The sequence below is a fragment of the Rattus rattus genome, chromosome 3, assembly GCF_011064425.1.
Source record: "Rattus rattus isolate New Zealand chromosome 3, Rrattus_CSIRO_v1, whole genome shotgun sequence".
Lineage (NCBI taxonomy): Eukaryota > Metazoa > Chordata > Mammalia > Rodentia > Muridae > Rattus > Rattus rattus.
In genome coordinates this window covers 117,912,661-117,938,106 of record NC_046156.1, presented here as the reverse complement: position 1 = coordinate 117,938,106, position 25,446 = coordinate 117,912,661, and the positions used below count along the sequence as shown (strand labels likewise).

The window sequence follows — 25,446 nt, the reverse complement described above, 5'->3', positions numbered from 1 at the left end:
CCCAGAGGAATAACTTCTGGAAGAGAACAAGGTGGTCCAGTCAGTGATCTCAAACAGCCAAAGCACCTCTGAGGACAACGTGGCCGTTACTCATTTGCCAATATGTTATAGGTGGCCTCCACCCTTCCTGTCTTCTACTCAGTCCTGAGTAGGAAACTGTGTCTTACCATGTCCCAAAGTACACTTTCCTCTAGTCTTACGCTAGTGTTTTCCTGGGACAAAGCTATGCTTTAAGGCACAGTAGAGAACTCTACAGGAGAGTTTGTGTCTAGGGACCCTCAGTGGTAACAAACATAAGCTAGGAGAGTTAATTTGCCAGTGACAAGGATGTGCCCACTGCAACAGTAACAGTATCCCATGACCCACGGGCTCAAGCTGTAGTTTTCCAACCTTTCAATGTTTCTTTCTGAGAGGGTGATAAGCAGAAATTTGGTAATGAGGGGATATGAAATACAGAGCCTTAGCAATATGCCAGGTTAACTATAGGATAGCATGAGGAAGGATAAAAAAGCTATATAGAAAGAAAAGGAGATATAAGTTGACATGGACGAAGCTATTAATGTTTTTAAAAGGACGACTGTGCGCATGCTCACATAACCGCAGGTGCTGGCAGAGCTTGAAGCACTGGCTCCCCCGGAGCTGGAATTACAGGCGCTGTGGCCTGACTGATGCGGAGGCTGGGAACTGGACTCGGAGGCCCAACAGCATGCACTCTTAGACATTGGGGCCATCCCTCCAACCCCTTCAGATCAGTTATGTCGTTGATCTTTTTTTCTAAAATTTTATTCTCTTTTCCTTCGTAACTTTGTGGGACATGGTGTGGGCATTGCACACGGAACTCTGACGGGGCATCAGCGCCAGCCTACAAATTTACATCCTACAGTTGATTTCCACTCCAATTGCTATAACCCATTTTACCAAAAATTGTGTTCTAGGGACAGAATCCTGAGCTTAATTTATCTTCTGTGAGTTGTGACTTACTTGCTTAATTTATTTGACAATGATTTTCTAATTTTCACTTCTTCTAGGTAGAGCTGTTTGTAGTTTTCCATTTCTATTTGATTACAGTCAACTTGGCTTTTCATCTTAGAGAATTCAGACTCCAGGTCCCTTATTCTGTGCTCCATCTGAGTTCGCACCGAAGCGTTCTGTTTGTGTCTTAGCTTCTCTAGCTTGTCCTCATACGCTGCTTGTGCCTACAGCAAATTGAATGCAGACAGATTAAAAATAACTGTAGCTCCAGGAGTTATCGTGACCCATTTCCTTTTGTTTCGACCAGTTATTTAACAGATGCATTTAAATATGTAAAACAATGCTAAATTCCAAATATTTTTCATTAATTTGAGTTATGTCAAACTTGAATTTGAAAGTGGAATCATTCTTATTTGTTACCTTTATAACTTTTTGTGGTGCTGAGACTTGAATACATGTGCTTAGCACATGTCCTACCAAAGAACTGTGGCCTCAGATCAATATTATTCCATGTTCATACTCACGCAATCTGACAAGTCACAAAATAATACCAACTCAAAATTTAATAAATTGACCAAGGTAGCTTGAATTCAAAGTGTGATTTTTTTCCCATAGTTTCTCCTTTTCTTAAGTCAGGTTTTATGTCCGCTAGTGTAAAACATCAAATGATTCTCTAAGAACAACAGTTTTGCATGATCAGTTTACATACACGGACAGAACTACTTCAAGGGAAAACGTGCATCACTTTCCTTCCAAAATTTCTAATAAAATACTTTTTTATTCTTTGAGAGTTTCCTAGAATTTTGATCGTCTATCCCTTCTGCTCCTTTCAACTCCTCCTACAATTTCCCATTGTCATTTAAAAACATAATGTTTCAATTTGTGCTGATCATACACTCCTGCCTGTGGGGCCATCCACTGAACATGGTTGACTTACTGGGGGCTGCATTCACAAAGAACAACTCTCCCCTCCCTAGACACCATCAACTGTCCATGGCTCCTTAGTTAGCAGGAGGGGCATGAAGCTCCTCCCACACAGTTAAAATGTGGACTGATTTGTTCTTGCCCAGGCCTCCTGCTGGCTATCACACCTGCTGTGAGTTTATGAAAACTGTGGGTTTGTCCTGTCCAGAAGACTCTGTTTCAATCTGCTCCTCCTGAACCTCTGGCTTTTCCCGCCATTCCTTAAAAATTTATAAAGCAGCTTGCAACATGAGAAGTAGAAGCATGCATAAAATGTGCACACACCGAATATTATTTGCAGTGAAAAGAATGAAGACATATTGCATATAATTAACCTGCAAGAATAGGTTGACTTGTTTTAATTTTTCCACCAAATCCTGCTTTGTCTTCTCTTCGATTTCCCACTTATATTGTTCTATTTGACCACACTCTATCATATGCTGTTCCATGTGACTTCTGAGGTTAACTATTTCTTGTTCTAACTTCTTTTTATGCTTCTTTAATTTTTCATATTTCCTTTGTATCATTTTCATAGAGAGTAACTCCCGCTGAAGCAGCTGATTTTGCTTATAGAGATGTAGACATTTGGACGTTGCAGTTTCCAGTTTTGCAGTAAGATCATCACTCTGTAGACATAAAACAATACACCTTGGTACTGAGGAAAGTGAGTTGACAATAGTCTAACGGAATACAAGTAACAAAATCTGACACAATTTTAGTTGCAAAGTATCGTGTCTACTTGATACTTACAATGTTATTAATTACTCAGAAAGTCAACAAGAAAAAATCACCAAGAGTCGCAGAGCATACTCATTACCTTTGTTACATAAGTGTTATTTTTCTATAGTTTTGTCTTAACATGAAGTCACCCCTTAGAAGAAGGCCTCTAACAGTATCTATCTTCACTTTAAAAGAAGACATGAAGATATCATTAGCATTATATAGACCCTACAAATAATTGGCTCCCAGGAAAAGGAAAATAAGGCATGCAAAAGAATAATAATAATAGTTAATCTTATAACTAAAGATTCTAATGGAAATAATCCTTTTCCTGAACTGCAAATGTTTGATATTTGAATTGAATTCTAAGATGTAATGGTTCTCAGAAAGAAGCGATATCTCCCATGACGAAGGTTGAGAGATATGATTGATATTTATTTGTGAATACAAATGACTTAAATTCAGTAGCATGATATTATAACTGTAAGGCAGTGAAAGCCACACAGTGAATCCTAATGTAAGCAACCCTGCCAAAGGCCTAGTCAGATTCTTTTACCAAACATGTGTATGAACAAGCTTGTAGATTATTTTAGTGCCTCGTTTCAAGTCACTGAATTTGATGCTAAGTAAGCTGGCCACACTACGCCTCATTTAAGTAGACATCGATTATAAAAAAAAAAAATGCTGGCTTTGAGAAAGTGAACTTTGATGACTTCAAAGTGACATAGATATAAAGATTATGTTTCTAACGGGGGAGAGATGATGTTATTGAGTGGGGGGGGGTAAGATGACGTTACTGAATGTGAGGCGGCGTCGTTTAACGAAACAAAACAACTGGAACATGTCAGACACTTTCAGCCTTTGGGTAGGAGTGCAAAGTAGCCAATGATTTTAGTTAACATTCCTAATTTTTTAGAGTTTGTGGAAAAATCCTCATTGCTTTCAATAAATTCAGTAGGCTTGGGGTACTATTATTGGACTTTCATCTTTCTGATTCATTAATACATTTCTGGATGATATTGGTAGTTGTTCTCAGCTAACTCATGTTCAATAAATTTTTAAATTATGTGTATTCAAAATATAGTAAGAAAATCTGTCTTTTCCAACCAAAAGATAGACCATTCAACATAACGGTTAGTAGTTTTATTTTTCAAGGATAGATTTATGTTTCAAAGGTGTATTCCTGGTGACTTATAGGCCCCACATCCATATACCATATTCAGCTATGAATTCTTGAGTGCATTTTTTGTTGACTTTAGTGCCTCTATGATCTAATCATTTTGTTGAATTGTTTGATTCTGAGATGCAAGTAAACTCTTAGCTGTGAACTGAGCAATGTACAAGGAATTCTGGGAAACAACCTCTTATGCAGTCTGTGTCAGAAATGTGTCCAATTGTTCTCACTTTTTAAGTCTCTTTAAATGAAATTACTCTTTTATTTGAGAGGGACTCATATATATTTGAGATGGTCTCACTAAGTAGCCTTCTCTCACTGTGTAGAGCAGGCTAGCCTTGCACTCATAGAGATCTGCCTGGCTCTGCCTCCTGAGTGCTTGCATTGAAGATGTGTGCCACTGTGGCTGCTCTGTGGTTCCTTTTAAATGGTGCTTATCTCTGCAGAAACAGTGCCTTCCTTAACCCCAGCTTTTATACAGGCATAACTGACCAAACTATAAGTTTTAATATTTTTTCCAATAATCTTTTTGCTTCTAATCCTTAGTAAACAACTGGCCAAAAGCAGGTATCAATGGAGATACTGCAGCCTGAATGTCAGGCTACCTAGGAATCCTTCTTCCACTAGTTAAATGGCTTAACCACTTTAAACTTGGCTCCAGGTAGTTGTATGGCAAATGGAAAATGAGAGCATGTTCTTTGCAAAAGTACAACATGGATGGCCTCTGGTCTAACCCACAATGCAATCCTTGTTCCTATCTGGAACCTCATGCGCTCTCCACAGTCTGGTCTTCTCGGCTCCCACACAAAAGTTCTCTTAAAAGCATTCTATATGCTGATTTTAAAAATCATTCCCAAATTCTTCACAAGGGCCTAAGAAGCACACGGTTTGATTTTTGACACAGTGATTACTCTGCTTCTTAGCACTGACACCCTATTGGTCAGGTTTCCCTGCCCTTGTTTAATTAGTTGGGAGAAAAAGAAACATAGATTTATTTTGGATCGTGATTTGAAAGGTGTCAGTCCTTAATGACTGGACCCCATCTTTTAGGCCTAAGTGAGGCAGAATGCCATGGTGGCAGAAGTGTGTTACAGAAGAGGCATCTCACTTCATGGCAGCCATGGAGCAGAGAAACGGGGATGAGGCCAAGGATAGATGTGCCTCCCATGACTCACTTTCCTCAGTTACAAATTCCTATATTGTCCTCTAATGATTGTCATGGTCCTTAGGGCATCTTGTGTGCAAGGATTCTATCAATTCCCACAAAAGTAACTGTGACCTAAAAGCACCATAGTGGGAGCAAAAGACTTCGTTCCAATTTATAGTGTCCATATTGCAGGCTTAGGGTCTTAAGTTCTACAGAAAAAAGCACGAATGACAGAGTCCAGGTCTCCTTAGGGAACAGAACTTTAATATACATGATTATATTGACATAATGAACAGCATCTTTCTTCCCCTGAGGTTGGACAGTTAAGTGTTTGCCTAATGATCACAGATGAGTGTAGGAAATTCTTTTCTAAAATCTGAAGATCAAACCACTGTCCTCTGGGAGAAAATGCTTATATAATGACTTATTCCTGATAAGATATGTAAGTTATAAGAAATTCATTATCAAATCTTGCTGAAAAAGTCTTAGAAAAAAATAGATATCCCAAATTCTAGATCAAATAACTACTTTATTATCATATTAAAGGTTGTTCTAAAACCCAGAGAGTCAGACACATACTTAGATGCACCGTTCAGGCTTGGTGTGTGGCTCAGTGCTGGGACGCTTGCTTTGTACCTGTAAGGTCCCAGGTATAATCTCCATGCCACAGAAATCATAATAGTAATAGCAACAACAGCTACTTAATAAAAAATGTATTCTTATTGTACATTGTACCTAAAGTTCACACATTATTTACAATAACTAAACAATCTACTAAGAGCAGCACTATTCACAAAGGTCAAAACACAGAAGACACCTACATGTTCTTTGGTTGATGGTTGGCTAAAAATGTAGGTCGTACAAATTGGTTTTATACTCTTACAACATTTGTTTAAAATTTACTACCCAGATCATTGATTTTAGGACTACCTGTGTCACTAATATAAGGAATGTATTGATATGCACACGAACATGTTTACCAATAAAAAGGTCCTACTACCTAAAATTGTCAAGAGTCATGCAAGAGGGATAGCACAGAGCTCTGGAGTTCACGGAGGACAGCCCACAGGTTAGCATGACGCCCTGTGGGTGTGCCTGGGAGAGGCAGGGCCCGAGGACCACAAGTCCTGACGACCTTAGATGATGCAGCATCTCTCTGCTTGTGCCTGCTTGGTCTTCATGTCCCTCATAAGCTGTGAGCTGTGGGAAAATTCTAAGGGGGTTCCCGCCCCTTGCTGCCCAGTGTCATTGGTGCTTACAATAACAGTGAGTGATCTTTACAGTACTGCTGCTGGAACAGATTAATGACTCAGCCACTATCCTTAGAGAGAATTTAGAGATGTAGGCTGTCGTTAAAGTTGTTAAGATGTTTTTGTTAGTTGCTTTGCTAGGAAGAATCTTGCTGGGAAGTGTAAAGTTCAGAAAGGTACATTCTTGATAGTTGAGGGAGGGGCTCACTGAGGTTAAAAAAAGAAAAGAAAAATAGAATATAGCCACATTGTAACTGTGGTACTGCTTGGAACATTTTGCTGGGGACTAAAAGCTGTGAAAGAAAAACTAAGTCGCTGTTGCCTTATTTCACCCACTTTGTGTGTGTGTGTGTGTGTGTGTGTGTGTGTGTGTGTGTGTGAGTGTGTGTGTGAGAGAGTGTGTGAGTGAGAGAGAGAGAGAGAGAGAGAGAGAGTGTGTGTGTGTGTGTGTGTGTAAGTGTGTTCCATTAGTCACTGAGTCTACATCTCCTTGTCGGATCACTGAACTCACTGTTGGAGCTCAGGCAAACAACATTCCTAATATTAGAGAAGTAAAACTTTCTTTTCGTTATTACAAAAAATAAGAGAATAACTTACCAAAAATTCACTGAGTAGATTTTTCTTTAACTGTTCAATTTTCTCTGCTTGCTTTCTTGCTGTAGCTTTTAACATGTGATTTTCAAGTCCAAGTCTATAATGCACATTTTAAAATAGTTACACTCACACACCAATTTTAAAACATCATGCAATTTATCAACAAAGATCTTAAATAATATATAAATTCTGATAAAAAGTAAAATAATAAATGTATCATTTTCTAGCTTTATTTTATGAATAATTAAGCAAACATGTAAGATTTGCAAAAATTGTTATACTACTAAACTGTACCCCCAGGCCAAATTGTGTGTTTCAAGTAAATCAAGAATAAATCTCATAAACTGTCATGACTGGTATAATTCCCATACCACACTACTTATTTGCTTTGTAAATACTCAAGTCATTTTGCATGCAGCCTTGTACTTTTGTATGCAGTCCTGCATCTTCTTAGCGCATTGGGTGGGCTGTCTGTGTTGCTCCAGTGCTTCTTGTAACTAAGACAAAGGAAACAATCCTTTACTAACAATCTGCTGTGCGTGTGCCCTTCCAGGTTTCCTGCTAAAGTATCAGTGGATACAGTAACCGTCACTAAAGACTATGCATATTTACTTTTTGTTGTTGTTACACCTGCAAAATTAGCTAAATTATTATAGGCACATCCAAAAGTATTCCTCACAACAAACCCCACCAATTTTATAATTCGCAAAGCCTAAATAACACCAGTAGTCCTTTACAAAGTTTGTTGTTTTGAGATGGGGTTTTTCTGTGTAGCCCTGGTTATCCTAGAACTCTCTCTGTAAGATACTTGCACTGGGACTGAAAAAGATTTTGTTTTTAATTTAAATATTGTATTAGTTACCTTCTGTGCCACTGTAAGAGAATACAGAAATAATGAGGAGAATTCCTTTTGGCTCACTCATGGTTTGAGGAATATGTTCCATCATGGTGTATAAGGCACGCGGTGCTGGGGGTGGCTGTGGGGGGAGGGGACTGGGGTAGCTGGCTCACATCCTGGCTGGCCCTGTAGCTGAGGGAAATGCTAACATTTCATCTTTCCATAGCGGACCTTGGGCTAGATCTTGTGCAGGCCTTGAGCTTGCAGTCACCACCTTGTGAGTTCACACTTGCAGTGACCCTGTCATTTCTGGTAAATACTGCCCTGCTCTAGGTTCCAATTATCTCGGCTCTTACAATCTTTCTGTCCCTTTTCTGCAATGACTTCTGAACCTTTGGAGAGGAAGTATGAAATAGATGTCCCATTTTGGGCTGAGCACACCACAATCTCTTACACCTGGTTGTACCTCTCTGCGTTACTGCCATCTTCTACTGCAAAAAGAAGCCACTTAAAACATTCTGAGGATTCTTCAGCCCCAAGCTACAAATTCCCCCATATTCCTCAAGCAAACTCGTTCCAAAGGCCCATAAACCACATCATTAGGTTTCTTACAGCAAAAGCCCCACATTTTAGTGCCGGTTTTCAGTTAGTTTCTTTCCTCTTTGCTGTGATATAAAACCTGCCAAGATATAAAACTCGGGAGAAGAGGAATGCATTTTATTTCTGTTTTGTGGTGGGGAAGGCATGGCAGCTGGGGTTCAATCCATGGGAGCAAGAATCTGCCGCACAGCTACTATGTGTCTGAAATCAGGAAGCAGAGTCATGTGTGACTCTGGGCCAGCCTGAGTGCCTCAAGACCTCCCTCCCGGAACCTGCTCCTTCCATCTAAGCCTTGCTTCTTCAATGTTCCAAGCTCATCATGACAGACCAAGAACTACACACGAGAGGCATTTTCCATTCGAGCCATAATAACACTAAAACCAACAAAAATTGGTACAATGGAGGGAAACAAGACATCCCCCACGGTGAACATTTAAATTGCTGCATTCCAAAGATCACCTTCGTGCGTATAAACAGCTGCTGCTATTTCAATGATGGCAGTCATTCGCAGTCTAAAGGCTGCATCTGAGTCCAGACTCAAGGGTTACTGGCTATGTGGTCCCAAACAAGTCATCCTTGCGATGCCTACTTCTTCTCTGTAAACTGGGGTTGACAATGTTATATGTTTTATTGGGAGATTGGTAAAGCTGAATTACAGTGCATGCATAAAGAACATACTAGGTTCATACCACTGTCAGCATTATTAGTATGCTTTATGTTTTATTGAAATCTGATCCAGGTAAGCGCATGCCAGTGGAAGAAATAGTCTCTGTGATGTGGACTGAGGCATTCTTTCCTCTGAGATTGCAACAAATGGTGAGCTTCATGCTCACCATTAATTTCTTTTTTTTTTTTTTATCTTTATTAACTTGAGTATTTCTTATTTACATTTCAATTGTTATTCCCCTTCCTGGTTTCCGGGCCAACATCCCCCTAGCCCCTCCCCCTCCCCTTCTATATGGGCTTCCCCTCCCCATCCTCCCCCCATTACCGCCCTTCCCCCAACAATCACGTTCACTGCGGGTTCAGTCTTAGCAGGACCAAGGTCTTCCCCTTCCACTGGTGCTCTTACTAGGATATCCAATGCTACCAGGGTCAGTCCATGTATAGTCTTTGGGTAGTGGCTTAGTCCCTGGAAGCTCTGGTTGCTTGGCATTGTTGTACATATGGGGTCTCGAGCCCCTTCAAGCTCTTCCAGTCCTTTCTCTGATTCCTTCAATGGGGTCCCGTTCACAGTTCAGTGGTTTAATGATGGCATTCGCCTATGTATTTCCTGTATTCTGGCTGTGTCTCTCAGGAGAGATCTACATCCGGTTCCTGTCAGCCTGCACTTCTTTGCTTCATCCATCTTATCTAGTTTGGTGGATGTATATGCCATTAATTTCTTAATGCCCCATGAAGCCATGCTATCACTAACCAATGGTACTTCTGTCTGCTAGTCATTATTCACAACCCACTGGTTCTCGGACTCCTTGGTGGTCAGTGGTGGTGTGCATAAAGCAACTGTTTGCTCTTGGACTGAGTAGTATGCATATGCAAGTGGCGTGGTCGTCAGAGGTGGTCAAGAACCAGTGGGCTGAAAGTGCTGGACTGTAATGTGAAATCGAGATTACCCCCGAATCAGTCCATTCCCAGTCACCGCTCCTGCTGGGATGCTTTAGCATGTACTCTGAATACTGGGGATCATGTGGAATGACGGCACACGAGAAACGCTGTCTCCACAGCACTTCAGTTGGTAAATTACTACACTTCCAGCTCCGACTGCAGAATGAATGACGGCAAGTCTTGTTCTTTATGCATAGCGAGAGAAACGCCAAACAATTCTTCAGTGTTAATGTGAGTGCTATTAATCTTATATTTAATTTCTTAACATATTTAAGATGAAAGCCTTATTATGTCAGTTTCTTAAGTAAATCATTGCTATGGTATGAAAATGCCATTTTAGTCTTTTTCTTTCTTTTTTTGTTAGCATATTTTCACTGAGTGTAGTGGTGAATTTCAAAACTACATTTCCATCTCTACATATCATGTGCTTTGACCATATTGAATTCCAGCCAACACTGTCCTTTTCTGTTTTTCTCTTTATCCTGTAAGCTAGGCCAACCCCTTCATTTTCCCAAATAGTCTTCCAGTCTCTCTCATAGCATTCATATATATAAATGAATATAATATATATGTATATATACACATATACATGTGTATTCTCATAGCATTCATATGTATAAATGAATATAATATATATGTATATACACATATTCATGTGTATTCTCATAGCATTCATATATATTAATATATGTATGTATATATACACATATATATTCATATATATATAATGTTCTTTGTGACACAATAAAATTCCACTGTGTATACATAGCATTGTTTTTCGTTTTCCACTGATGGACATAAGTGTTATTTTTTTAAGTTGACTGTGGTGAACAATGCCACGATAAATATGGCTGTGCAAGACTCTGTGCAGTAATACTGATTTAGATTTGGAGTTAATGCTATCCTAACAACTGTCAAGCACTCATATTTACCATATATTTAACAATATGAGACATGAAGCCTTGTACAGTGGTTTATACCTGGAATCCAAGCATTTGGGAGGATGAGGCAGGAGACTCATCATGAGTTCCAGATCTATCAGGATGCAGCATTAGACCCTGGACTACCACGCAAGCAATGAGTAAGTCAGCAAGAGCAAAAGAAGAGAAATGGCGAAACCAGCCCAGGTAACTCTGAGAATAAAATCTAGTAGTGGAGAGATAAACATATTATACCAATACTTCATAAATGAGAGTTCATAGAAATATTTTCATTAACAGCCAGTGTGGTGGTTTGAGTGAAAATGGCTTGTGTATTTAAATGTCTACTCCCTGGTGGGCAGAACTATTTGGAAAGGATTAGGAGAAATACTATTCCCAGTCTTAGTCTCTCCCTCCCTCTCTTCCCTTTCCCCCTCTCCCTCTCTCCCTCCCTCTTCCTCTTCACCTTTTCCCTCCTTCTGTCTCTCCCTCCCCCCACAACTATCTCCTGCTTGTGGATGGGGATATAAGCGATCGTCTACTACTTCAGTGTCGTGTCTGCTGCCATGCGCCCCACCAGCATAACCATGGGCTCACCCTCTTAAACTGTAAGCCCTAGCAAGTATTTCTTCTATAAGTTGACTTGGTCACAGTGCCTCTTCACAGCCAAAGAGAAGTAACTACAACAGCCAGCGGGCAGAGCCTTGACGTCTGTCAGCCGATGGAGAATGAATGGCACAGATGCAGAATAAACAGAAGTGGAAAGGACTCCCACTTGATAACACGTCACATTGTGTTAAGAGAAATAAGCCATTCAAGGAGGACTAATTCCATGGGACTCTGTTTCTAGAGCAAAGAGATTAAAGAGACAAGGAATGGATTGGAGGGTTTCTAGCACAGGAAAAGAGGGAGGGACCAGTTTCTTCGGGCTTCCCAGATAAGAGTTTATGGTTTCTTTTCAAATCCATGAAATGTTCTAAAATTGCCTGTGGTGGTAGAAGTGGTTGTGAACTCTGTGTGCACATTAAGAAACAGTAAATTCAGCTGCCGCCGCTCTCTAATGCCAGCGCTGCCTCTGGTTTGCCGAGCTCCAGCTGAAGGAGAGGGTGGGGGGGTAAGTAAGGAGGCTACCATACTATGGCTCATACCAAGCCGACTGTGGGGCAAATCCGCCGGTAGTAAAGCACCCAGAAAACAACTGGTTACAAAAGCTGCTCACAAGAGGGCACCCTCTTCTTGAGGGGTGAAGAAACCTCATCGTTACAGGCCTGGGACTGTGGCACTCTGTGAAATCAGAAGCTATCAGAAGTCCATTGAACTGATTTACAAGCTCCCCTTTCAGCATCTGGTGTGAGAAGTTGCTCAGGACTTCAAAACAGATCTGCGCTTCCAGAGGGCAGCTACTGGTGCTTTGCAGGAGGCAAGTGAGGCCTATCTGGTTGGCCTTTTTGAAGATACCAACCTGTGTGGCAGCCATGCCAAACATGTAACAATTATGCCAAAAAAATACCCAGTTAGCATGCCGCATACACGGAGAACGTGCTTAAGAGTCCACTATGAGGGGAAACACTTCATTCTCAATTTTTTTTCCTCTTCTTCCTGTTATCAGTAGTTCTGAATGTTAGATTTTTTTCCCCATGGGGTCAATGATACCTAAGTATGTGATTGCGAGTGGAAACATAGGAGATGGAATCAGTATTGGCAGTTTCTCCACATTTATTTGTGTGTGACTTTTTAATATAAATGCAAGATGTAAAGCATTAATACAAGCGAAATGTTTCATTGAACGCATTTCAACAGTTCAGCGTTATAACAATTATAAATAAGTCATTAAAAATGTTCTGGACAATGCCAGCATTTGAATTTTTAAAAAATAAGTAACTTTCTTATTGACGGCAACTAAATGGTGTTTGCAGCATTTTATCGCACAGTAGATTTCATCCATTCACTGTACTTTTCTAACGGAGTTGCCCTACATGCAAGTACATGCTTTTAATGTTGTCTGTCTTCTGTGCTGTTCCTGTAAGTTTGCTATTAAAATACATTAAACTATAAAACAAAACCCAGTGAATTCTATATGTTAACTGTCAAAACTACATGGTACATCTGTTACATATTAGAATTGCTTTCTAATGCTCCAGTTGACAAAAATCTAGATAATTTTCTCATTGATTTACTTTGGATAAAAGTACTATAACTTATTCTTACTAATTCTGTGCTTTAAAATGTCTAAAATGAAAAGAAAATGCCTCATCTTTTAAATACTTTAAATATTTTTTGAGAAAACTATACTGGTCTTTCTATAGAGTCAATTCCATATTGAAAAAATATGGAATAAATATTTCCACTTCGGAGGTTAGGTATATGCTAAGCGGAGAGAGTGACTGTATAGAAGTGTGAAGACCTAGAGTCCAGCTACAGCACTGTTGAAATCATGACACAGAAACAAAGTCTTTGTTCTGGGTAAGACTTGACAGTAAAGCAGTTCTCTGTCTACAATAGAGCCCATCTTTGTTGTCCAAAGCTCTTTGAAGTGAAATAAAGAATTGTAGCAAACTGTTACTCTTCTGGAAAGGAAGGAAATGACATCTAAAATATGATCTCTGTTGTCTGTCTTTTCCCCCTTTATCAAATGTTGAAACAAATAAACAAATTTCTCCATTAGCAGCAGATGGAGAAAGCAGGAATCTGAGAGCGGAAATCATGCCCCAAAGCAGATGATACATTGTTACTAGCAAGGCTTTTGTGACAACAGAAAGATACATTTTTTATGGAAATAACCCAAACCCTTTCTTCAGAGGAAGCCAGTGTCAAAAGCATTATTCTATGCTGTTTTAAAGCAGGACTTGCATGACATTTGGATGAGGTCACTGTGAATGTCATCACTATGCCATAGACAAATGGACTTGAATTAACATTACTTTATCCAAGTTGCTAAAAAGCACAAGAGCTCTTCCCACATCGAAGTATGTGTATCACGAACATCCACATAGGATTTTGAAAACTGTTCTGTAGTTTTCATGAGCCCTGTAATTGTTTTTTTTTAACCCCAGGTACACATACAAATACATATACAGGGACTTAAAGGCAACTAAAGAAAATACCTGAAAACTAATTTTTTCTTGTGCAAGTTTTAGCTCCTTCTGTTTGTGAAGGTGACTTGCCAGAATCCCGTCCTGTAAGATTCTGGCTTTCTGTTCTTGCAGAAGTTGCCTCTCCATGCAATTTCTTTCCTCTAAAACCTAGAGACACATTTAGAGACATTTTTTATTATTACATCTCATGGTAGGATAGGTGGGAGTAAGGAGTCTAAAGCCATATTAACCTTGAAAAAGTGTTCAAAGAGCCTATAAAACCCACAAGAGCCTGCCTCCCACATGAATTAATCAAAATTTAAATGCATAAATGATAGCTGACCTTTTCAACAGCAGAACCAAAAGCTTGGTGCTAGGAACATGGCTCTGTGTGTAGAGTGCTTGCCTGAGGTCCCTGTAAAACCAGGAACTGTGATACACACCTGTGAGTGAAGAACTCAGGACGTAGAGGCAGGGAGATTAGGAGTTCAAGGTCATTTCAGGATTCATCTTGAGTTCAAGAATGCCAGACTCGGGTAAGATACTTGAGGATGATAATGGAGGAAGAAAGGTGCAAGTTGAGCTCTGAATGGACCCAGTGAAGGGCCTTGGGTGCCGTTTATGTCCTAGATGAGTAGCACTATTTATCATCCTTAGTACACCTTTTGGATGCTGTTCAATGATTGCTGTTATGTGAGATTTTTCTCGGGGTGGCAGTACTACTTTGAGCAATGGTATAATGGCCTCTCATGTTCTCTCCTTCAGTCCTTCGACAGCTCTGCTTTTACAGGTGGATCTCAAAGTGCACTTTTTATTGCAAACAGGAGCCCTCCTGCCTCACAAGGGTTCCTTTTGTCTTGGACCAACACCTCCCTCCACCACCACCACCCCCACCCAGACTCTGCCCTCCTCAGCACGAGGCAGCTGGAGTTGTCGTTGCCCCTCCCTGCCTGAAGGAGACTTAAAGGAATGGAAGTAGACAAGAAAAACAAAATCGTGCTCCCCAAGATGGAAGCCTCTTGTTCCAAGAAGACATTGAGAGGAGAAACGATGGGAAGTCACAGGAGACATTACGTAGGGAGGGCCAATAGGGGAAGGGGAGGACTTGAGGTCCTGTAGAATATTCAACCCAGAGTCTGTTTAGCAGACTTTCAGCCTCAGGGTCCCGCCCGTCTCAAGGGATTCTGTTTGCTTTTATGCTTACTCCATTTCTTTGGATTTGTTGTTTTTCTAAATGCTCAACTTTTACTTTAACCCAGGGAATGAGCTGGTCAAGTTCTTAGATAACTGCCAGCACTTGGGGGTCGATTTTTATTTAAAAACCTAAATAATTTAGTCACATACCACATAAGAACGCACAGTGCTCTCTCTTCCACAAGAGGCTTACAAGCCGCCGCTTGTGCTGCCGCCATGTCCCTAGTGATCCCCGAGATGTGTTTCAGCACATCCTGCGAGTACTCAACACCAACATCGATGGGCGGCGGGAAAACAGCCTTCGCTATCACTGCCATTAGGGTGTGGGGCGGAGATACGCTCATGTGGTGTTGAGGAAAGCAGACATTGACCTCACCAAGAGGGCTGGGGAGCTCACAGAGGACGAGGTAGAGCATTTGATCACCATCATGCAGAACCCACGACTGTACAAGATCCCCAACTGGTTCTTGGACAGACAGAAGGATGTGAAGGATGGGAAGTACAGCCAGGTTCTGGCCAACGGTCTAGACAACAAGCTGCGCAAGGACCCGGAGCGGCTGAAGAAAATCTGAGCCCATAGGGGGCTGCGCCACTTTTGGGGCCTTCGTGTCCGGGGTCAGCACACCAAGACCACTGGCCGCAGGGGCTGTACTGTGGGTGTGTCCAAGAAGAAATCAGTCTTTGGGCCTTTGCTGTTAATAAATAGTTTATATACCAATGGGGGAAAAAAAAGAACACACAGTGCTCCTGCATTGAGACTGGAGCTAGCTGCCCTGTGGTTGTAAGGACAGGACCCCTGGATGGACCCCAGATAGTCATATACCATACATAACCCCATCCCTAAATTAATGAATAGCTCTTTGGTAGAGCCATACATAGGGGATATAGACTTATTAGCTGGGTCCGTGGTGTACACAAAAACTGACTAATCCCTGTAGAGATAATCCCTACCTCAGGCTCCATTGAATTCTCTCCAAAAACCCATGAAAGACAAGGGCAATACAAATGGTCAGAGCAACACAGGGGTGTTTCTCTTTTGGAGCCTGCCTTACCCTCATAAATTCATTCTCAATTTTCCTTAATGAATTTGTATTTTCCTTGTCTTCTTGTCCACATTTCCTCATTCCTGTGGACATGAAACAACAGACTCAGAATCCAGTGGCTCACGGTGGCTCTGGACTCAACTGCGATTGCATGACCTAAGCCTCCTTGGTAAGCCTAAAGAGAGAACCAAGAAAGTCTCCATCCCATTCACAGTAGCCATAGGAATAGGGCCACATTGCCCAGGTGATGAGTTCGATGTGCTATGCTTGTGTGTGCACACTTTTGATGACTACAGGATCAGTATGCCGAGCATATATCTCAGGTCATATCCCCATATGTTAGTACCATATGATTCTATGTTTATATTCAATATATATTCAAAGGGGTAAACAATATTGGTGAAGTAAAAGCAAACTATAGAGCAGTCAGCTGCAGGAGCCCTGTGGTCCAGATCTGTGCCCAGATCTGAACTGAACCAGTCAAACAGCTCCCTGCACCCAAATCCTGTGGTAGTGGGAGGAGCTAGACCCTCAGAGGTGCGGACACTCCTGAGAAACCAGAAGCGACTACTCTCTGCCCACATTCCCGACTCAAGAAGAAAACACCTAGTGTCATCTATGCCCCCTGTGCACAGGGACCTAGGAGCAGTAGGGGCAGGACCAATTCGGTTGCTGCCCTTTCAGAGAGCTAAAAGCCAGCTACCAGGAGCGACTACATACCTGAGAGCAGAACCCTCTGTTCCCATAACTGGCTCAAGAAAAAAAAAAAAAAGAGGAAATCAGGTCTTCAGCACTCCTGACACACAGGCCTACAGGAGGGTCAAGCCATCATCAGAAACAGCAAGACAAGCTAACAACAGAGATGACCTGAAGGCGGGAGGCAAGCATAGGAACCCAACCAACAGAAACCACAGGTTCTTCCACCAAAGCAAACACTGGAATTCCTTCTATGAAGCCACAATTACTCTTATACCTAAACCACACAAAGACCCAACAAAGAAAGAGAACTTCAGACCAATTTCCCTTATGAATATCGACGCAAAAATACTCAATAAAATTCTGGCAAACCTATTTTACAATAAATATATGATGACTTCTTCTGGGTACAACAGAGTAGGAACATCTCACCTGAAGAAAGATAGAACAGTGGCTACAAAAATTAACCAATTGAATTATATTAATCATCTATGGCATGTCATAACCAGTTGTGTAGCACAGTTCAAGAGACAGAACCATGGTTTAGAATATGCATGTATAATGTAGCCCAATGGGAAAAAGCAGACAATATAAAATGATGTAACAGTTGCTAATCTTAATTGGACCAATAATTTGATTGATATGGGAAGGTATCTGTTGTTTATGGCAGTCTAATACAAAATGTCAACTCCAAATATCCGATCACCTTTATTTTAAAAATTCTTGATGTTGATGTTTTTCCAATATGGTCCTGCCATGGAAGACAGTAATTGGTAACCTAATACATGTGTGAATGTAACAATTAGTGGAAAAAAGAAGTCATGAATTTGAAATACAGCAAGGAGGGATATATGGGAGATTTTGAAGGGAAGAAAGAGAAGGGGGAAAGATTTTAGGTGTATTGTAATATATAAATACATAAATAAAATAAACCACTGAAGCAGATCTTCAAGCAAAGAAAACTCAATAAAAAAAAAAAATTCTGGCAAACCGAATCCAAGAGCACATCAAAACAATCATTCACCATGATCAAGTAGGCTTCATCCCAGGCATGCAGGGATGGTTTAATATACGGAAAACCATCAACGTGATCCATTATATAAACAAACTGAAAGAACAAAACCACATGATCATTTCATTAAATGCTGAAAAAGCACTTGACAAAATTCAACACCCCTTCATGATAAAAGTCCTGGAAAGAACAGGAATTCAAGGCCCATACCTAAACACAGTAAAAGCCATATACAGCAAACCAGTAGCTAACATTAAACTAAATGGAGAAAAACTTGAAGCCATCCCACTAAAATCAGGGACTAGACAAGGCTGCCCACTCTCTCCCTACATATTTAATATAATTCTCTACGTCCTAGCCGGAGCAATCAGACAGCAAAAGGAGGTCAAAGGGACACAAATTGGAAAGGAAGTAGTCAAAATATCACTTTTTGCAGATGATATGATAGTATACTTAAGTGGCCCCAAAAGTTCCACCAGAAAACTACTAAGCCTGATAAACAACTTCAGCAAAGTGGCTGGGTATAAAATTAACTCAAATAAATCAGTAGCCTTCCTCTTCACAGAAGAGAAACAAGCCGAGAAAGAACGTAGGGAAACAATACCCTTCATATTAATCCCAAATAATATAAAATACCTCAGTGTGACTTTAACCAAGCAAGTGAAAGATCTGTACAATAAGAACTTCAAGCCTCTGAATAAAGAAATTGAAGAAGATCTCAGAAGATGGAAAGATCTCCCATGCTCATGGATTAGCAGGATTAATATAGTAAAAATAGCCATTTTGCCAAAAGGAATCTACAGATTCAATGCAATCCCCATCAAAATTCCAACTGAATTCTTCATACAGTTAAAAAGAGCAATTTGCAAATTCATTTGGAATACAAAAAACCAGAATAGCTAAAACTATCCTCCACAATAAAAGAACTTCTGGGGGAATCACCATCCCTGACCTTAAGTAGTATTACAGAGCAATAGTGATAAAAACTGTATGGTATTGGTACAGGCAGATAGACCAGTGGGATAGAATTGAAGACTCAGAAATGAACTCACACAGCTATGGTCACTTGATTTTTGACAAAGGAGACAAAACCATCCAATGGAAAAAAGATAGCATTTTCAACAAATAGTGCTGGTTCAACTGGAAGCCAGCATGTAGAAGAATGCAGATCGATCCATGCTTATCACCCTGTACAAAGCTTAAGTCCAAGTGGATCGGGGACCTCCACATCAAACCAGATACAGCCAAACTAATAGAAGAAAAAGTGGGGAGGAGTCTCAAACACATAGGCACTGGGGGAAATTTCCTGAACAGAACACCAATGGCTTATGCTCTAAAATCAAGAATCGACAAATGGGACCTCAAAACTGCAAAGCTTCTGTAAGGCAAAGGACACTGTGGTTAGGACAAAATTGCAACCAACAGATTGGGAAAAGATCTTTACTACTCCTACATCCAATAGAGGGCTAATATCCAAAATATACAAAGGATTCAGGAAGTTAGACTCCAGAGAGCCAAATAACCCTATTAAAAATGGGTTACAGAGCTAAACAAAGAATTCTCAGCTGAGGAATGCCGAATGGCTGAGAACCACCTTAAGAAATGTTCAACATCTTTAGTCATCAGGGAAATGCAAACCAAAATGACCCTGAAATTCCACTTCACAACAGTCAGAATGGCTAAGATCAAAAACTTAGGCGACAGCAGATGCTGGCGAGGATGTAAAGAAAGAGGAACACTCCTCCATTGTTGGTGGGACTGCAGACTGGTACAACCTCTCTGGAAATCAGTCTGGAGGTTCCTCAGAAAATTTGGCATTGAACTACCTGAAGACACAGCTACCTCTCTTGGGCATATACCCAAAAGATGCTCCAACATACAACAAAGACACATGCTCCACTGTGTTCATAGCAGCCTTATTTATAATAGCCAGAAGCTGGAAAGAACCCAGATGCCCTTCAACAGAGGAATGGATACAGAAAATGTGGTACATCTACACAATGGAATATTACTCAGCTATCAAAAACAATGACTTCATGAAATTCATAGATAAATGGATGGAACTAGAAAATATCATCCTGAGTGTGGTAACCCAAACACAGAAAAACACACATGGTATGCACTCATTGATAAGTGGATATTAGGCCAAATGCTCGAATTACCCAAGATGCAATGCACAGACCACATGAAACTCAAGGATAACCAAAATGCGAATGCTTCACTCATTTTTAAAAAGGGGAACAAAAATATCCATAGGAGGGGATATGGAAGCAAAGTTTAGAGCAGAGACTGAAGGAATGGCCATTCAGAGCCTGCCCTACATGTGGCCCATATATATACAGCCACCAAAACTAGATAAGCTGAGTGAAACTAAGAAGTACATGCTGACAGGAACTGGATGTAGATCTCTCCTGAGAGACACAGCTAGAACATGTCAAATACAGAGGCGAATGCTAGCAGCAAACCACAGAACTGAGGACGGGACCACTGTTGGAGGAATCAGAGAAAGGACTGAAGAGCTGAAGGGGCTTGAGACCCCATAAAAACAACAATGTCAACCAACTAGAGCTTCTAGGGACTAAACCACCACCCAAAGACTGACCCTGGGCTCCAACTGCATATGTAGTAGAGAATAGCCTTGTTGGGCACCAGTGGAAGGGGAAGCCCTTTGTCCTGCCAAGGTTGAACCCCCAGTGTAGGGGATTGTTGGGGGAGTGGTAAGGGGGGATGGATGGGGAGGGGAACACCCATATAGAAGGGGAGAGGGAGGGGTCAGGGGGCTGATGGACAGGAAACTGGAAAAGGGAATAACATTTGAAATATAAATAAGCCATACCCAATTTAATAAAAATGGGGGGAAAGTATAATTTTAAATGTATTTGATCCTGCTTGATTCAGACTGGCACACACTCCAACCTTACAAAGTGTAAACAGTGCACTCACTTTATTAAGATTATTTCTCACAGTCTTCATTTCCACATCCAGTTCCCTGATACGAATTTCGAGCTTTTGTCTCGCTTTAACTTCTTTATTATATTGCTCTTCCTTTTCTCTTAGCTGTTCCTTTATTTTGTTATAAATCCAGTCCACATTTTTTCTCTTCTCCTCTTCTTGTTTTAAAGTAAACCTACAGTTTAAGATGCTTTGTTAGGAACGCGTTTTGTTAGAAAATGTTTCTTTCGCCTGGCTAGTCGCCTACAGGTTTGTTTATTCTGAAGGTTCTAGAGAATCCAACCTTCCTCTGAAACATGCTTACCCCCCGTTGCCCCTTCTGATGTCTCTTCTCCATCCTCACACACACACAAATTGGGTACAGGTTTGCAAGCCGTGGGTAGCCCCAAGACTAGCCAGGGAGAATGTCAAGTTAGACACCAGCAAAGGCAGACACCTCAGCCACCTGGATCCACACACTCAAAACCTGCGAAATGTAAAGAAACCAGAGTGGAACCTAAATCAAGGTTTCTGTTTCTTATAGGACACTGAAAGGAGGAAACACTTCCTGCCTCTTGTCAGTCTTTTCCCAGTGGACAACCCAGAATTTATGACTTGATTAACAAGGACAGGCCATACAGAGGTCAGGGACTGTGGGCCCAGCCAGTTGTCACTGGATGCCCCAGCGAATCTCCTATCTGATATAAACCACTGAGTTTTGCTCTACATAGAAGCAAATGTCTCTTTACATGTGTGATGTATGGATAGTGGTCACGCACTGTTACAGCTCCCCACGAAACTGGCTCTAGAGAGGAATCTGGGCTGCCCACTTCAGGAACAAGCATGTTTGCCCCATTCTGTTCTCATAAATCCCTATCATGGGTCAGGTTGAGCCCTGACTCTGGGATAAAGAAAAGGAGAACAATAAAGCAGCCTGAGGGTAAAGGCCCTATATCCTTAGAGCAACTGAGACGTAAACCATTTCCAGCAGACATCACTGTTATTTACCCACAAAGGATGTCTAGAGTAGAAACTAGCTTCTTTCTATTACGCATAGTAGAAATTCATTATGGAATGGTCTATTTTGCCACAGCAACAAAAAATATGCAAACGAATACAAGTACATGGTAAGTAACAACATTCATTTAATTACTTAATAAGTAAACCAACCAGATAGAGCAAACAAAAAATAAAAGACTATTGAAATCAACCCACAGGTCTCTTTGTTGTTGCCTAAACCACCCTACTCTGTATCTAAACTTTCCACATCCTCCTCCAGGTTCTAGCCTGGTAAGTATCACGACCCCCATACTTGTTTTCCATATCCTGCTAAATATAGTTCAGGTTTCTCAGACAGTGGGCTAGCCAAATCTGATGGCCCATGTCTGATAATAGTGACCTCTAGGCTTCCACAGTGCCCCTAGTCCCATGATCTGACCTATGACCTAGTCTCACCATCTCCTCCTATACTGCAGCCAACATCCAGGCTTCCGCCAAGACCCGCCTTACCATCATCTACCCACTGGACCTTTTCCTTACCATCACCTACTCACTGGACCTTTTCCTTATCATCATCTACCCACTGGACCTTTTCCTTACCATCACCTACCCACTGGACCTTTTCCTTAACATCACCTACCCACTGGACCTTTTCCTTACCATCACCTACTCACTGGACCTTTTCCTTACCATCATCTACCCACTGTTCCTATATTGCAGCCTTCACAACCCCATTCCATATTCAGATTCCAATGTCCTCCTCCAGGGTCCATCCTGGTGAATACTCCCGATCATTTCATCCACACATTTTCTACAATCTACCAGGATTAGCCTCGGTCCCACAATAAGTGCGTAAACCTAGTCTGGTCTTCACTGCAGAGTTGCTCTAGGTTTGGTCCCATATCTTCCCTACCTGTCTGCCATACAACAGGACTCTCCCAAGTCATAACCACCCTTCCCACTCAGACCTATCTACATCCACACTCCAACTTGGAACAAGAAGTACATTCTGTGTACCAGCCCAGTTCCCTCCACACAACTGACTGCCACTTCAAATCTCTAGACCCAACCTTTCCCAACATCTTCTCTCTCCCCAACCCTGCTCCATCCACACAAACCTAAAACTAATACAGGAATTCTACATGCCAAGATGTCACCCCAGCAATACCAGCAATATGAAAGATCAAGCTGGTAGCTTCTCTCCAAAATCTTCTAGTCCTATAGAAATGATTGTCAAAGAGAATTATCTAGATGAATTTCAAGGCCCAGAAATTAAAAAAAAACAGCCATAAACCTCCTCAGAGAGTTCAAACAGTTTGAAGAAATCATGAAGAAACCTCTCAATGAAGTCAGGGAGAAAGAGCTTGAGGAGAATAAATGCCTGAGTGGTGCCCAAGAAAACACAAACCTAAGGCTGATGGAAGTGATGGCGGCGACCCAGAACTTGAGAACAAAATTAAATAAATAGAAACACAGATGGGGACTCAGTCTGAGATGGAGGTGGAATTGAATAACCCAATGGCCCAACTAGAAGACACAAAGGAAAGCCTTGCTAGCAGAATGAATCAGGCAAAGACTAGAATATCAGGTCTGGAAGATGAAGTGCAATATCTAGACCAAATTATCGATGAATGTGAAAACATTTAAAACCAGCAGGGAGCACACAGGGAACGTGGGGCATCATAAAAACAAATCTTCCAATTATAAGCATAGATGAAGAAGAAGAATCCCAAGTCAATGGCATAGACCATGTCTTCAACAGGATCACAGAAGAAAATGTCCCCAAACTAAGAAAAGACCCAAATACAAGAAGCACATGGAACAGCAAATAGACAAGACCAGAAGGAAAATCCCCACAGCATGCCGTGGTTAAAACACTAAGGAACAGAGAAAGTGTATAGACAGATACAAGAGAAAAAAATTGCAAGTAGCATACAAGAGCATATTCCACCAGAATAATAGCTAACTTCTCAGTGAAAACTTTGAAAGCCTGACGTCTGGAGCGATGCATGTCAAATCCTTAAATGACTGCAAACCTAGACTAATATATTTAGTAAAACTATCTAATATGAATGCAGGAAAAAGAAAAACTTTCTACATCATAAACAGCTATGGTGGTTTGTGTATGCTTGGTTCATAGGATATGGCACCATTAGGGGGTGTGGCCTTATTGGAGGAGGTGTGGTCTTGGTAGAGGAATTGTGTCACTGTCGGGCTTTGAAGTCTCACATATATGCGCAAATCTGGCCAGTGTGATCCAGACCCTCCCCTTGGCTGCCTGAGGAAGACAGTCCATTTCTGCTGCCTGCAGATCAAGATATAGCATTCTAGGCTCTTCCGGCCCTGTGTCAGCCCGCTTGCTGCCATGCTTCCTGCTATGATGATAATGAGCTGCTGAAAGTATGGGCCAGTCCCAATTAAAGGTTTGTCTTTATAAGAGTTGCCTTGGTCATGGTGTCTGTTCACAGCATTAAAACCCTCACCTAGACAGAAGTTGGTACCAGGGGCTGGGGTATTGCTGTGATAGGCCCGACTGTGCTTTTGTTTGGAGGAATGTGAATTTGGAGAGTTTGCATTTGAAAAGCAGTGGAATGGGCCATCCTAGGAGAAATATGGAAGACATTGGTGCTGAGGGTGATTTGAACTCTGGGGACCTATAGTTTCAGAGGAGAAGAATTTTAGTATGTTGACTAGAGATCATTCTTGAGATATTTTGTTGACAAATGGGACTGCCTTTTGCCCTTGTCCGAAGAGTCTGCTTGAGGCTAGGGTGACAGGATTTAGATTAATTGCATTGACAAAGGAAGTCTCAAAAAAGCCCAGCATAGACTCTGTCCTGTAGTTCACTCTTATGAAGAATAAAGGTTAAAAAGGAAAAATACAAAATTTATGCTTCAACTATTAAAGGGGCACCAAGAAGTAAAATGGAGTTAAATCTTGTGTTCAAGTATATTAAATGGAATTAAAGAAGTGGTGACCTCAGCAAGATCCCACCCATTTAACTTTATTGTTTAAGCATTTGCAGTTGAACAAGGGACAGTTTTATTATGTTAGGTATTATTTTGACTTAGTTATTGTTTGCATTTGGACAGAATAAGATATGGATGGATTGTGATGGCTATGCTCTGCTGAACATTAGACACGGAGATTCAGATTTTGGAGTGTGTGCAGCTGGTTACTGGTCTTTCTTTGGTCCAATATTTCCTCATTATCATGTTTCAGAATGAAACTGTAGGTTCTATGATATTGGAAGTATGTGAACAGCTTTTTAATGTTGAATTTATAGGGTATTACAGTTAAGAGATTGCATGAATATCAGAAGAGACTTTGAACTTGTAAACACTGTTGAGACTGTGATATATGGGAACTTTTGAAGTTGGATTAAATTTATTTTGCATTGTGCTATGGCTAGGTATTGCCCCCATAGACTTGTGTGTTTAAACAAGCCAGGGGGCCAGGAAATGGTTTGAATATCCTTGCCCTAGGGCCTTGGTCATGGTGTCTCTTCACAGCAGTAAGACTCTGAGACAAGAGCTTATAAAAATTTATATCCAACAAACCAAAGCTGGAGAAAACACAGGAAGTGGTGCTTCAGGCCAAAGAGAGTCGTGAGAATGGGAGACAGACATGGCAAACAAGGCAGAGCCACAGTCACTAAACCCAAAATACCACAGAGCATACGAGCAACGCCACCCCAGCTCAGCAGCATGACCA

At 41.0% G+C, this 25,446-nt stretch overlaps 1 protein-coding gene and 1 pseudogene across 1 annotated transcript in view; one reads left to right on the top strand and one right to left on the bottom strand.

The window, feature by feature from the left end:
- Positions 1–25,446, bottom strand: part of LOC116895900 (ankyrin repeat domain-containing protein 26-like) — a 37,866-nt gene that overhangs the window by 1,442 nt on the left and 10,978 nt on the right. Inside the window, exons 3-8 of the mRNA XM_032896985.1 lie at positions 20,746–20,929; positions 13,888–14,025; positions 7,247–7,317; positions 6,824–6,917; positions 2,271–2,561; positions 982–1,196 (exon numbers count right to left, since the gene is read on the bottom strand). Of these exons, the coding sequence (XP_032752876.1) occupies positions 982–1,196; positions 2,271–2,561; positions 6,824–6,917; positions 7,247–7,317; positions 13,888–14,025; positions 20,746–20,929 (993 nt within the window). The remainder of the gene's footprint in view (positions 1–981; positions 1,197–2,270; positions 2,562–6,823; positions 6,918–7,246; positions 7,318–13,887; positions 14,026–20,745; positions 20,930–25,446) is intronic.
- Positions 15,268–15,836, top strand: LOC116895177 (annotated as a pseudogene).